Source organism: Schistocerca gregaria, chromosome 9 (genome assembly GCF_023897955.1).
Source record: "Schistocerca gregaria isolate iqSchGreg1 chromosome 9, iqSchGreg1.2, whole genome shotgun sequence".
NCBI classification, from domain to species: domain Eukaryota; kingdom Metazoa; phylum Arthropoda; class Insecta; order Orthoptera; family Acrididae; genus Schistocerca; species Schistocerca gregaria.
The window spans coordinates 167,520,069-167,535,807 of NC_064928.1; the positions used below are offsets into that span (position 1 = coordinate 167,520,069).

At 41.6% G+C, this 15,739-nt stretch overlaps 1 protein-coding gene across 1 annotated transcript in view; it reads left to right on the top strand.

The window, feature by feature from the left end:
- Nucleotides 1-15,739, top strand: part of LOC126292165 (uncharacterized) — a 291,437-nt gene that overhangs the window by 244,077 nt on the left and 31,621 nt on the right. The window contains exon 8 of the mRNA XM_049986002.1: nt 283-558. Within this exon, the coding sequence (XP_049841959.1) occupies nt 283-558 (276 nt within the window). The remainder of the gene's footprint in view (nt 1-282; nt 559-15,739) is intronic.

Below are 15,739 nucleotides of genomic sequence, written 5' to 3' on the forward strand. Positions count from 1 at the left end.
TGTGTGCTGTCCTCAGGTTAGTTAGGTTTAAGTAGCTTTAAGTTCTAGGGGACTCATGACCTCAGTTGGTAAGTCCCCATAGTGCCCACAGCCATTTCAACATTGGCGTTGAGGCAACTGCACTGTCCCAAGGGCGAAAAGTCAGGAAAAGTGTCAAACGAACGTCACCAAAGGACCCGACAAAGCTAACAGGCATCTCGCGTACAGACAAATGACTTGAAAGACTTCTTATAATGACCAGTTTTGTTGGTATTGAGGGTGCTCTGTTCATTTGTGGTCCAGCGTCCCGAGCTTCGACTACGGGCTGTGGACGGCTGCGGCGGCGGCTGGTGGCGCTCCTGCGTTGGGCGGCGAGGACGCGCAGGAGAGGTTCCTGGAGGAGGCGTGGAGTGGCGCCAGCCGCGACCGCAGCGCTGCCCAGCGGGTGGCTGGCGCCAGTGGACCGGCGGCGTGGGCGCACACGCCCTGCGCCAAGAGGCTCTTCTGCGAGGCGCTGCTGTCGCAGTCGCACGACGCCGCGCTCTTCATGGAGAAGAGAATGGCCGCCTTCCTCGCGCTGTGAGTACCACGAGTCCTAACGTCCTGAGCGCACAGTTCTGCATCTGTATACATACTCGGCAAGCAACCGTACAGTGCGTGCTGGGAGGTACCCTGTACCACTACTACTCATCCACTTTCCCGTTCCACTCACAAACAGAGAGAGGCAAAAACGACTGTCTACAAGCCTTCATATGAACCCTAATTCCTCGTATCTTATCTTCACGGTTCTTGCCAGAAATGTATATTGCCAGCAATAGGATCGTTCTGCAGTCAGCTTCAAATGTGGGACCTCAAAATTTTCTCAACGGTGGTCCCTCAAGAGAGGGTCGCATTCTGTCTGCCGAGCTCTGTTCACAAGCAGGTTGCACTCAGCCCTTGTGAGGCCAGTTGAGCTGCTAGAATAGTAACTCAGACAGTAACTGAGGTGATCACGACTGTGACTGTCTCTGGCTGTGACTGGGCTGACTGCCTGTGACTGACTGGGCCCTCCGGTCCGTCGTGGTGAGCTAAATACTTGCAGTACAGAGGGCGTTGGCCGTGCGTTGCTTGCCAGTTTGCCTTTGCCCTCTCTCCTGATAGGTGTGCTTGATTCAGCGTCTATTATCGATCTTCTTGCAACTTCTTTGCTGACCAGTGTGCTGGCATAGCTTATGCCAGCATGCCAGCACACATAGTTCACCATGAGAAAAGACCAAGCTGAGTTTTGCACAAACTATGCTTTCTAAAACTGTGCTGTTTTGTGGATAGAAGCTTCTCCAGTTCAAGAAATATATATTAATGGGCTCCCTGAGGTATGAATTTCTTCGATTTTTTGACTTCTATGTGACTAGAAAATAATGGATGAAACTTATAGGAGTGAAACGACAAGCAATTACATTCCTATTCTTGGTTATCACAAATATTTGGCCATTTTATCGTAAAAAAATCCCGATTTCCGAGCGTATGGTTCGGCAGAAAACCAACAGTACAGCTTAAATTGGTGCCAATGAAACGAGCGGAAATGACATTTATATTCGATGCTTCCCACAAATATTTGCTTGTTTATATTCGAATATGTCACAGTTTACGAGGGTTAGGCAGGAGTCTAAGATAAACATATAATAATTGTATTGCAAATGCATACACTCACAAGGGAAACTCCCCATTGCACCCAAGTCAGATTTAGTGGTAAGATGGCCCAGTGGAAGCACATCATAAACTGAACTGTTCCTACAAAATCGTTTGAGGGAGAGGGTATTTTGCCATATGGGTATTATGCAAAACTTCAGTATCTACTGTTTTATTCCACAAAATACAGAATTTTTTATGAGACAATGTAATTTTCGAGGACCAGGCATAGCTGGTGAAGCAAGAAATATTATGGATTTAGGAACAACGTAAGTGAAGACATTATACGTTTATTTTTGTATATAGGATGTGCTTTTTCATAAGCTATTGACCTTATTTTTCCTCAGTTCCTCACTTGATAGACCACTGTTTGAGAGTTCTCTTGCAATTACATCCCCACAATATGTTAGTGAGGTGACATTGCTGAGGTGTTTTGGCAAAAGAAGCAAATTTTTACATGGCAATGAGAGAAATGTGTGGGATTTACTCAAAATTCTCCACTTATGACACTTCCCTGAAAGTTACAAATGGTTAAGAAGCCAGGCAAAAATAAATCCCTGTTTTTGTTGCATTTTCAGCGGAGATCTTAGTTAGTTACCAAAGCAGAGGTGAATGCAGATCTTTTTGAAAGGTCCGCATGCAAGTGTGTGGAAGAGCTCCACTTAATATTTACAAAAAATTTGTGTGTAGGCTTCAGTTCACAATGGCACTTCCCCTCCAGTGCTCGGCATTTCCCCTACACCACCTGCCGAGCTGGCACGGTAGCTCAGCGTGTTTGGTCAGAGGGTTTAGCTACCCTCTGTAATAAAAAAAAAAAACTGAGTGAACGGATCAATGAACAACCTGAATGGGTGTCAGCTGACATGTGCCACAAACAAATTCCACGAACAACGTAGAACAAAATGAGATAAAAAAGAGGGTCAGCTTGACAGGTTGCCATCCTACTGGCCCGTGTTCGATTCCCATCTGGGTCGAGGAATTTTCTCCGCTCAGGGACTGGGTGTTGTGTTATCTTTAATCATCATTTCACTCCCATCCGGCGCGCAGGTCGCCCAATTTGGTCTCCAATGTAATAAGACCTGCACCACGGCGGCTGGACCTGCGCCACATGGGGCCTCCCGGCCAGTGACGCCAAATGCTCGTTTCCATTTTACCTACCCGTGCCCCCATCACTATGACTCTCAGCTTGCATGCCCTGCTGACTGCGGATCTAGCGGTCACATTATTCTGCGCACATTCTACCTGGGCCTCAAAACTGATAGGCACCTCACATGGTGCAAGAAAGTAACTAAAAGAAAGAATAAATGTTGCACCCTCCTGTACCAGTTGTAACCTCTCTTGAAGGGTGAAATATTTGCCAAGCAATTCGAACTTCTCCTCTGGCACCAGCGCATACTTCAGGTCATCCTGTATGTCTCAGAAGGTCTGCAGCGCCAGTCACAGCCCTCTTAAACCTACAACGCCTCCAGAACAAAGCTTTGCAGATCATTTCAGATGCTGGCAGGTACATCCAAGACACACTCGCATATGAAACTTATTGAACCAGCCCACCATTTACTCATTCATGAAGCATAAATCAATTAAATTTGTTGAATAATCACAGGCATCGCCTCACCTCATCATTCAACATTTGGGCCAAAAACCATCTGAAGCTTCCCACAAATGACCAAAATTAACACTTATGCACTGCATGAAGCCCGTTTTACATGAGCGACTTTCTGTTCAAAAAGGACTACTCGAAGTGCATACACCTTTCATGTCTGGGTGCAAACCAGCAACCAACCACGATGTGAGTGTATCTGTAGTTGTCAATGATCTATAGATTGTGCCGAGTGCAGAGTTCTAAGTTTCTGAGTATGCTCCGCATGCACAGAGACAACGGACTATGGCAACATTTGCTAACAGTGGAAGTTGTAACCTGTTCTGGACGAGCTCACTATTATTATATAAATGGATTTTGGGTTTTCATGTCTTCTTAATCTTTGTAGACTGCTTTGATTTCGTGGCGCACTGGACAGTTACACAAGGTCTTGGTATTTTTTCCTACATACTAGTGTCCCCAATTTCACTCCCGACGTCCATAGCAATATCCCTCTTTGCAACTATGACACCATGCAGTGCGGAACAGATGGGCCCAACAACATGCCGAACAGACCGCTCATGGTTGACATCACGTTCTCTTCACAGATGAGCCTCACAAATACCTTCAATCAGACAATTGTCGGAGATGTGTTTGGAGGCAATGTGGTCAGGGTGAACGCCTTAGACACACTGTCCAGCGAGTGCAGCAAAGTGGAGCTTCCCTGATGTTTTGGGGTGGCATTATGTGAGGACGACTTACGCCACTGGTGGTCATAGAAGGCGCCATAACGGCTGTACGATACGTGAATGCCATCCTCCAACCGATAGTGCAGCCATACCAGCAGCACATTGGTGAGGCATTTGTCTTCATGGACGACAATTCGCGTCCCCATCGTGCACAGCTTGTGAATGACTTCCTTCAGGATAACGAAATCGCTTGACTAGAGTGGCCGGCACGTTCTCCACACATGAACCCTATCGAACATGCCTGGGATAGATTTAAAAGGGCTGTTTATGGACGTCGTGACCCACCAACCACTCCGAATCACCGTTGAGGAGTGAGACAATCTGGAGCAACAGTATCCAGAATGATATTTTCACTTTGCAGCGGAGTGTGCTCTAATATGGACCTTCCTGGCAGATTAAAACTGTGTGCCAGACCGAGACTCGAAGTCGGGACAATAGCCTTTCGTGGGCAAGTGCTCTACCGGACCAACAGTGCCTTGATGAACTTGACGACAGCATGCCACGATGAATACAGGCATGCATCAGAGCAAGAGAACATGCCACTGGGTATTAGAGGTACTGATGTGTACAGCAATCTGGACCTCTGAAAGTCGCGCTGTATGGTGGTACAAGATGCAATGTGTGGTTTTCAGGTGCACAAAAAAGGGCGGGGATGATGTTTATGTTGATCTCTATTCCAATTTTTGGTACAGGTTTCGGAACTCTCGCAACCGAGGTGATGCAAAACCTTTTTTGATGTGTGTATATGGTCTGATATGGTTGGATGACACTTTTCCTGTTCTTTCAGTTCTCCGGAGTGTAGATAATTTACCAGACGACCCGTACAAAGAACTTCCACTATGAATTTTGCTTTGGTCACTAATAAAGTCTATTGTCATTGTTTGTTGCTATACTTCGATATTTATGGAAAAAGAATAGACTCTTGTAACCTCACCTTCGCCATTCAGCTACCAAACTGCACAGCAGACAGCTCTCGCAACAGCGCCAGTTTACTGCTGACTTGAAACGAAAATGATTACTCAGAACAGACGAGACTCAGTACGGCAATAAGACGCCAGAGGCGCTGCGGTAATGCACTTGTCTCGAGTAGCCAACTGAGACAAGAAAGTCGATCGTGTGAAAGAGGCTTTAGGGAGTAATAACACACACAAACGCCAAACACAAACATTTACATGGGACATACACGCACACGTCTGCGGCCCCCATTTTCATGAACCCCAAGCGTACTATGGAGTCAGATGGGCACAGCCCAGTGGCGTTTCCAAAATTCGAAACCCAATCGTCGCGTCGTCTTCACCCGTGGCTGGATAGCGTCGCCCCCCCCCCCCCCTCAACCTCCCTCCCACCACCTAACCTGGAGGAATGTGGGTGAACTCTCTCCCCTTCCCTTCTCCGCCATCTGCGCTTTCCTTCCACTTCCGCTCGCCTTGTGCCCGCCCCGCTTCACACGGCTGTTTGCACGACATCTAATTGCCGATCCACTGCCCCATCTGAACAATGCCGCCTCGTTTCTAGCCGGCACGCTTCTGAGACGGGCAGACCTCAGACGCAGCCGGTGCTAGGACAGCGAACAAAACTCGCTAATGACGCCGCTGGGAGCCTTCCACCCAAACGCGAATAGTTTCAGAACCATTACTTTTTTGAGTGATGTGTCCAGAGTGTATGGAAATTAGTAAATACGACTACACACTGCACAAGAAATTACTTTGTGCTTCAAATAACTGGAGTTCGGACAGCGACAGTTCGCTGCTTTCTGATCTCCAAGCCACTGTGAAGTGCATGGCACAGGGTACTTTCCACTGTACGGGTTACTGGGGCAAATTCCTGTTCCATTCGCGTCTGGAATTCGGGAACAATGATTGTTCACATGCCTCTGTGTGTGCTGTAATTACTCTAATCTTATCCTCTCGATCCCTATGTGAGGGATAACTAGGAGGTTGTGGTATATTCCTAGAGTCACCATTTAAAGCCGGCCCTCACAAGTTTGTTAGTAGACTTTCTTGGGATAGTTACCGTCCATCCTCAAGAGTCTGTTCAGTTGCTTCAGTATCCCTGTGACCCTCTCCCATGGGTTAATCAAACCCGTGACCATTCGTGCTGCCCTTCTTTGTATCCCCCGTCAGTCCTGTTTGGTACAGGTCCCACACACTTGACCAGTATTCTAGAACTGGTCGCACGAGCGATTTGTAAGCAATCTTCTTTGTAGACTTCCCCAGTGTTCTACCGATAAACCCAAGTCTACCTCCTGCTTTACTCACGACTGAACCTACGTGGCCTTCTTTCCATTTCATATCTCTACAAACTGGTACAGCCAGGTATTTTGTATGAGTTGGTCCATTCCAACAGTGATTCATTAATACTGTAATCACAGTCATATATTTCTGAATATTTAAGGCATCACTTTGAAATCTTATCAAGATCTGACTGAATATCTGTGCAGAATTTTCAAACACTATTTCATTACACATAACTGTGTCTTCTGTGAAAAGTCTTAGGTCACTATTATTACCTGCGAACTCATTAATATACAACATTAACAGCAAGAGTCCCGACACATGTCTCTGGGTCACACCTAAAGTTACTTCTATATCTGTCGATGGCTCTCTGCATCCAAGATAATATGCAACGTCCTCCTTACCAAAATACCCTCTGTGCAGTCACAAATTCCTCTTCATGCTCTGTACAATTGTAATTGCGACATTAATCCTAGGTCTGGCACTGAGCCAAATGCTTTTCCGAAATCGAGAAAGACTGACTGCACCTTCCTACCTTGACTCGTTGCTTTCAGAATGCCATGTGAGAAAAGTAAGAGTTAAATATCACATAATCTATGTTTCTGGAACCTGCCCCAGGGATCAGTGTTGGGGCCGCTCCTGTTCCTTATTTATATAAATGATATGCCCTCTAGTATTATGGGTAACTCTAAAATATTTCTGTTTGCTGATGACACTAGCTTGGTAGTAAAGGATTTTGCGTGCAACATTGGCTAGGTTCCAAATAATGCAGTTCATGACATAAGTTCATAGCTTGTAGAAAATAAGCTAACACTAAATCACAATAAGACTCAGTTTTTACAGTTTCCAACACACAATTCAACAAAACATGACGTTTTAATTTCACAAATAGGGCATATGATAAGTGAAACGAAACAGTTCAAATTTCTAGATGTTCAGATATATAGCAAACTGTCGTGAAAAGCCCACGTTCAGGATCTTGTTCAAAGACTTAATGCGGCCATTTTTTCTGTTCTGAAGTGAGTGATCGACACGAAAATTAGTCTACTTTGCTTATTTTCATTCGCTTTGTCGTATGGTATATTTTGGGGTAACTCTTCCCATTCTAAAAGGATATTTTTGGCTCAGAAATGGGTGGTTCGGGCAATAAGTGGTGTAAGTTCATGAACCTCTTGTCGACCTCTGTTCACGAGTCTGGGTATTTTGACATTGGCTTCTCAATATTTATTTTCCTTGTCGTCATTTCTTGTTAACAGTATTAGCTTATTCCTAATAATAAGCAGCTTTCACTCAGTTAATACTCGCAGAAATCAAACCTGCATTTGATCGGACTGTCTTAACTCTTGTGCAGAAAGGTGTGCAGTATACTGCTGCATCCATTTTCAATAAGCTACCACTACAATTCAGAAATCTTAGCAGTAATCGACACGCTTTCAAATCGAAACTGACGAGTTTCCTCGTGGTTCACTCCTTGTATTCTGTCGAGGAGTTCCTTGAAACAATTAAGCTGATTCTTGTTAACTGCGTTTACTTAAACGTATGGCTTCACTAAACATTTTATTTTTATCCGTTATTACTTTTATGTAGTAATTTCATGTACTGACACGTTCCATGACTTTGAAGATTAGCTCCTCAATTTGGTCCTACGGAACTTGATCTGTAAATAAATAAATAACATTTGTAACCGGTTGGCTGAGTGACTGCTATGTTGAAACTTATGTACGGCATCTGAGAGACAGCCATGTTTAAAACTGTAAACTAAGAAACAGACCTCCTGCAATCGATTCTTTGTAATTTTCTTTTACGATACTGAAGTTCTGAACTCAAGTATCAATCAAGCGAAGCGGCGACGCAACTCTCAAAAATTTTGAAGAAAATCGACTTTGAAGTTTTCCCAGCGTCTTCAGCAGCCTGATGTAAGGTCAATTTTCCGACAGCACATTGGATCTGCGGTAGAAAGCTCGTCTACCGCGTGGAAGGTCTGGGTACAATTCCCGGCTGATGCAGTTTTTTTAAACAAACATGCATATTCTACGAGCATCTCCGTGAAGCGGAAAAAACATAAAGGTGGGGAAAAATCAGTCGCGCTGCAGAATGGTAATCGCCTGATGGTTGGTTTGAGTATCGTTGGGGTCATTATTTTTTCAGTTTTTTCTCTTCAGTTAGAATACCTACATTATATAAATATAAAATTTATTAACTATATGCTAATTAATACATATCTAATTGTCATTTTTCTGAAAATGCATGTACTCTTGTTTCTAATTGCAAGTCGCATACAAAAATCCAGTTTTCATCGCAGATATACTTAATTACTGCTCTTTTATAACAGATCGCGCACTGTCTCGTAATTGCCGTATATAAGTGTCCATGTATCTAGCCCTGATAAAACGTCCAGGCGTCGCCCCAACCTAGTACAAGAGAAAATCGAGAAAGAAAATATAGATACTACAAACTGCTTATAATTTACGGAGAGCAATAGATGTCAGTCTAATCTCTCAAAAGATAACAGGTTCTTGGAAACACTGTAAGAGCAATTCAGAAAACAATCAGCACTCGTTTAACTGATCGTATAGGTAAATAATGTTCTTGGAAACACTGTAAGAGCAATTCAGAAAACAATCAGCACTCGTTTAACTGATCGTATAGGTAAATAATGTTTCCAACACTATGTTATAACGATTTAACGGGTCTTTTTGAATTAAGCTCATAAATAATTATAGGGATCATTAGCACACTACAAACGAGTGTACCGTACAAAGTACGGGTCAAATCCCAGTGTCCGATTCCACTTGTCGGCTTTGAGCAATGACGTCATACCAAAGGCAGAGATGCTACATAGAGGCAATTTTTGAAAGCAAATAACAGTATTCGTAAACAAAGGTTGCAGCGTACGATAAAATTACAAACACAGTTCACTTGATTAATTATTTAGCCACAAATTATACCGACAAGAATTAAAAGTAACGAAAATAAATAAGAACAGAAAAAGAAAAGTATACATGACTGAAATAAATAAATTATTATCGTAATTTATGCGAGTAAGGAAAAACAGAGAATCTTTAAATCCAGTACAGTATAGCGCATGGTGAAGTCATAATATTACGAATTGGCGTTAACTTTTAATACTAATTATTAAATCTAACGGGACGAGTACACAAGTAACGAAAATTGACTAAAAGTAGGGTCTAAAAAATACTGGAATTGTTTTCGTTATCTTCAGTTCGTTTCGATATAATTCATGACTAAATAAATAGCTGCGTGACTGTGATTATAATTTTATCGCATGCTACATTCGTTTGTTTGCGAGTATGAGGCGCGTTGCGTTCATAGATTGCCTATACGTGGCGACTTTGCTGTAGGTATGGCGTCATTGATCAAAGCCGACGGGTCAAATCGGACACTAGAATTTATCCCGAAGTACTGATAATGAACATTATACTTTAAGAGTCGTACTCTACCACGTAATATTGACACCTCGTAAATCGTTACTCCGATAATAATAACGTTGCGTTTATCATTAGATTATTTTAGTTAATTAATCCTAATTCTTAATTATAGCATTTATGCGTTCTAAAATGTACAAAAAGATTCTGTATTTAATTATTTTTTTAAAGGAGTTGACGTCTCAGGCCAAAGATATATTTCTTACTGCAAAAATGAAGAACAGTTATTTGCATCCTCTTATCACGGATACCTCTGCCAATGAAGCTTATAGTCTTTTGTACTAAATCAGAATTCTATCGTAAGTAAATCTTTGGGTATTGGTTTATAATTCTCAATATTTTTTAACTGTAACTCCAATGTTAGGTCTCATGAAATTACGTAAATACTAAACGTTGCGTCGTTAAACTTCGATAAAATTTTTCTCTGGTTTGACTTTTAACACTCGTCATTCACTTAGTTGTGTCGCTGACTTGAGCTCTATTTGTTATGTCAGATCACTAAACTTTCAAAGTTTATTTTTTCTTTTTTTACGCCACTTTTCAAATATCAAAATGGGATTTATTAATGATAATACAGGGACTTGGTTTTAATTTTGACGAATCAGAGTTTATTTAAAATGAATCAGATGTTTACACAGGCAAACTCGTATGTGAACGAGTGACCACAAATCTAACCTCATCACTGAACGAGATAGAAATTTTAAAAAAAGAAGAAAAACGCAACGTAAAACCTAAACCTATACGCCAGCACCACTTTCAAGTTCAACTTAAAATCAGATTTTCATAAACTCAACCACTTCGCATGTTGCCTTCTCGCGTAGCCACTAGAAATCTAACTGAATGTCACGGGCCACATACTGCCAGAATAATGGTAGCAGTTAGATTTTCCGTCTTCAAATGGTTCAGCTAGGTCAAGGGAATCTCTATTATCGCGTCACTAGCAATGAGTATGGGCTAATTACACTGGTAAATAGAATTCCCCAAAATCTGCAAACTGTATGCAACACACAAATCCTTTGGGGAGTGCAAAACTATCACAGGCAACAAACTCGTCAGACACAATTACGGACATGTCAGATTTCATTTACGGTCACACCTACGACACGTACATACCAATATTCAAACTAACACGCCGTACCAGCAACGTTGCACTAAGCCCGTCGCTCAAAGATGGCTTGACTACAGGTCAAGAACGAAACAAAATTACGAGGAACTATTTTCAAATAAAATTCATCAAAGAGTTCCACCGATTGTGCCTTAGTATCCTTGCTGCATTATCTAATCTTGCATTTAAAAATCTAAATCCATTAATTACAAGCTTTCTAATCCTTTCCCACGAAATTCACGGAAGTTTTCCAACTGTGTTGACTATCGACACCGAATTGTCCTAGCAAGGTATCGATAGCGGCACAGGTAAACGTGTCTCGACCCGCAGGCAGCAGCACAACAGTCGTCTTACCGACTCAAGTTCACATGCTCTTCGGCTTCTCGATAGTGACTAACTGTCTTGTTCAGCAAAACCATATCTTAACTGTAAATCCAGACAAACGTAGGGTGCTACCATTATTCTTTAACAATCAATATATAATTTCTTGTGGTTGTTGTTTCGTTGTACAGCGGCCAGCTTCCCCAGGATGATCTCTGGCGAGCGTTGCTGCTACCAGCCACCGCCGCACAGATAGACTTCGCCGCTTCTGTGTGAACAGTTGTACGACTGATTACAATATTGGTTTTTCTAGAACATGTACACACACACACACACACACACATTGACTTTGGTTACAAGAAAGCTTTTTTACACCCTTTATCTGCTTCACGACTTTTATTTTTTTATTTATTTATTTATTTATTTATTTATTTATTTTTTTTTTTTTTTTTTTTTTTTTTTTTTTTTTTTTTGCTGTAATAATATAGGGGGTCCCACTCAAACCTCCCTGATTTCAAAGACCCGGGGAAAAAAACCACAGTAGATGCGACAATGAAAAATGCACCACTTTCTGTTGTCCAGTCAAATTGCAGATATACCTTGCAAAAGGTGGGGTAGAAGATTTTATTTTTTTAACTCGTTCATATTGTTGGAAAGGTTACAAAACCAAGTTTTGCCAACAAAATTTCTCTTGGGAAAACTTTCTGCAGTCAAAAAACTTCGAAAATTTCGGACTTTTTTCAGTTTTTTTCAAAATATCTCAGTTTCATTTGCTCCTATCGCTTTAACGTCTATTTTCTTTTTTTAAAGAGCACAAAATTCTCTACAAATTTGTTACCATTTTTTTCTACTCCCAGTATCTAAGGCGCTACAGCGCGTCAAAAAATACCAATTTTTCAAATTTCGAACAAAGTGGCAAGATACCTTATTTTTGAATACTATTTTTTCAGTTTCTGTTTGTGTAATATAAATACATTATACATCATGCTATATGTTGGAATTTACCACCTCACTTTCATGTATTCAAGTTCTCTGTATGCAACATGAGGATTGCTGGGCACCCAACTATTGTGATTCTTACATCACTACCTCATGTTCACTATGGGCCACCTCAGCCCTGGTATTTGTAAAACTATAAATATAAAAATACATCATTAAGACACACACACACACACACACACACACACACACACACACACACACACACACACAAAATAAATTGTCTCAGTAAACTGAACTATTATTGGTGCAACAGGCAACCTAATTAGGTAGGTAATTATTCTTGTGTATAAAGGCCACACAGTTGACATTAAAAATAAGTAGCTTTATTACAGTTGAAATGCATTGTCAGTTACTAAAAAATGTTGACAGTTCTGTGTGTGTAATACCTGTAATATCGCACTTTAGCGCACTTGAGACAGGTATGAGCATCACTTCCGTTTTGATGGGCCAGGTTCCTCAATGTCACCAGAAATACCTCGAGTTACTGATTCAGGGTCTGTACCTAGAGTTGATCCCAGATTGACCTCTTCTTTAAACAGCGAATCAGCCTCAACAAGTTCGTTGATTTTGTCAGCGGTTTCCTCACCATCCTCCATTCATCTTCTTCACTATGTTCATATAAAAATTTTGGCACGTTTTCACAGTTGACCCCAATACATTTCTTGCAAATTGATGAACATTTTAAACCCGCTTTACTGCAGGAGCCCGCTCCGCCATAGTTCAGCTTGCATGGGCATGAAACAATGTGAAGAAGTGCTTCAGGTGCTGGATCTTGGCTCATTATAACGAATATTGGACCGTAGGCACTGTGATTCCAGCCCCATGTCTCAGGAGGTTTCCAGTTTCCCATCCAACTTTGGACTTGTTGGTAAGTCCGCAACTAACGATGTTGTACAGCATCTTGTGTAGGTGGCAATCGTGCGAGATTCAGTTTGCTTTTTGTGGGAGACTTGACGAATAGCTGGTACCGTAAATGATCTAGTGTGTGGGAACTGCTGACACCTCCACTATACAATGCGATAGTAACCTGTTCTCCTGCTGTCATTATTTCTTCACGGGTAGCATGTGGTTTATTGAACGTGCAAAGCGCTGAGGTTAGGTGTTCATTTTTCGCAACAATATTGCAACACTTAATTTTTCCTTGACCAAAAAAAGCGGATGTTGCATCACATCCGCTGAAGGCTTGAGGGAACAGAATATATTCACTGTCAAACTTGTAAGATGCAGTGGAAAACCACTTGTCTTCTGCATATCCTCTTCCTGGCTTTAAGAAAAATAAGTTTTCAATGCCTTGCCCCAAACCGGTCATGAGCAAAAGCAGGTCAGCATCTTCTCCTACAATGACAACATTTCCAAAATCTTTGGTTCTTGAAATGGCACATGCTACAATCATAACGTCAGCATCTTCTTGTGCCTGGCTTTGAAGCTGTTTCAGCTATCACCACATCGTCACCATATTTCTGGAAAGGCGAGCCTAGACAGTTTGAATATCAGGACGAGATGATGTGGGTATGATGTGGGTATTTGCTCTAACAGATCGTCCATAGAAAACTGACATTCTTCCGTATTGGCTTCCAGGTAGGCAAATATAGTCTCCATGCCTTCATCTACTTGTGTTGCAGGTCGGTAACCTCGATTCTGTCCAGTAGCTGAAACATGGTGAAAGAACTTCCTGTAGCAAAATCTGTGGTATCACCCATCTGCAGCAACCAAATCATTTACATTTTGAATCCGCTCTATCACTTGTTGACCAAATTCATCACCACGTCCTTTAGCCTGTTCTAATACTGTCGATTGCACTTCCAATTTCATTACTTTGTAAACAAAATTTCGTTTGGCATATAGCAACCTTAACTGCTTGGCTAAAAAGTTATCAGAATTCCCTTTTGCAAATAAGAAGCATTTCTCTTTGAAATTGAACTGACCTTTTTTCTGCGACCGACGTAGCACGCCTGTTGGTTCCTGAGGATGTCGAAGGCTACCTGCTATCATTCTCTCATTAATGTACTTCTTGTAGCATGCTTCATGCAACATCACTTCACAGAGCATTTTCAAAAAACGAGTGTGGGCAGACTCCCTGCGTTTGGCACTACAATCGATAAGTGTGCTCAGTCCTTTCATTTTCACAAATGGTTCAAATGGCTCTGAGCACTATGGGACTTAACATCTATGGTCATCAGTCCCCTAGAACTTAGAACTACTTAAACCTAACTAACCTAAGGACATCACACACATCCATGCCCGAGGCAGGATTCGAACCTGCGACCGTAGCAGTCACGTGGTTCCAGACTGAAGCGCCTAGAACCGCAGGGCCACACAGGCCGGCTTCTTTTTCACATTTTTTCCACCACTCACCACAGTTTTTTCGCAAATGGAACACAAATTAATGGCAGACATACTCATTTTCAGCACCCCCACATATACTGAATGGAAGCGACTCCAAACTGTACGACCCTTATTGTTGTGTGCCAATAACTGTCAGCGCGAGGTGAACAATCACCAGAGATAATCGCCTTCCGCCCGCCAATGAATAAATACGTTTTTGTCCGCTAAAGAACCATTCCTACATACTTTTCCTCATAACTGATCATTAACGTCAATCAACTGTAGAAAATTTACGGCACCTGCATGCATTCGTATTACATATTGTAACATAAATAAACTTCACGCAATCCGACGTGAATGTGTTCGTAGTTACTGAATATGATGCTGTTTGTCCAGGCCCTGCAGCAGAGTGAGATGGTAAATTCCAATGAATAACAGGATGAGTAATATGTTTATACTACACAAACAGAAACTGAAAAAATAGTGTTCAAAAATAAGGTATCTTGCCACTTCGCTCGAAATTTGAAAAATTGGTATTTTTTGACTCGCTTAGCACCTTAGATACTGGGAGTAGAAAAAAATGGTAAGAATCAAATTTGTTGACAATTTTGTGCTCTTTAAAAAAAGAAAATAGACGTTAAAGCGATAGGAGAAAATGAAACTGATATATTTTGAAAAAACTGAAAAAAGTCCGGAATTTTCGAAGTTTTTTGACTGCAGAAAGTTTTCCCAAGAGAAATTTTGTTGGCAAAACTTGGTTTTGTAACCTTTCCAACAATATGAACGAATTAAAAAAATAAAATCTTCTACCCTACCTTTTGCAAGGTACAGGCTTTTTTTCTGACAGTTTAACTGGACTACTAGAGCATCTCAAAGAATTTATTTATTTATCATCAATGCACCTCTACATGTGAACCATTTGTAGCAAAAAGAATATCGAGTCTACAGGGTGTCCCAAAAAGAATCACCCGATTTTAAATAGAATTATTTATTAGGAAGAAGGGCTTAACACCAACAAATTGCATACTAAATTACTCAGAAAAGACAGAAGTTTATAAAAAATCCATCATAAATGTTCAATATGTCCTCGATTAGCTGCACGGACGACATCTAGCTGATTACCGTATTCATCACAAACTGAACATAAGGTACCTTCTGTCACTGAAGCTACTGCAGCTGATATTCTGGTTTTTAGTTCATCAATGTCACGAGATAAGGGAGGAACGTATACACATTGTTTAACATATCCCCACAGGAAGAAATCGCATGGTGTTAAGCCAGGGGACCTAGGAGGCCAAGAGTGTAAAGCCTAGTCTCGCAGTCCTGTATGC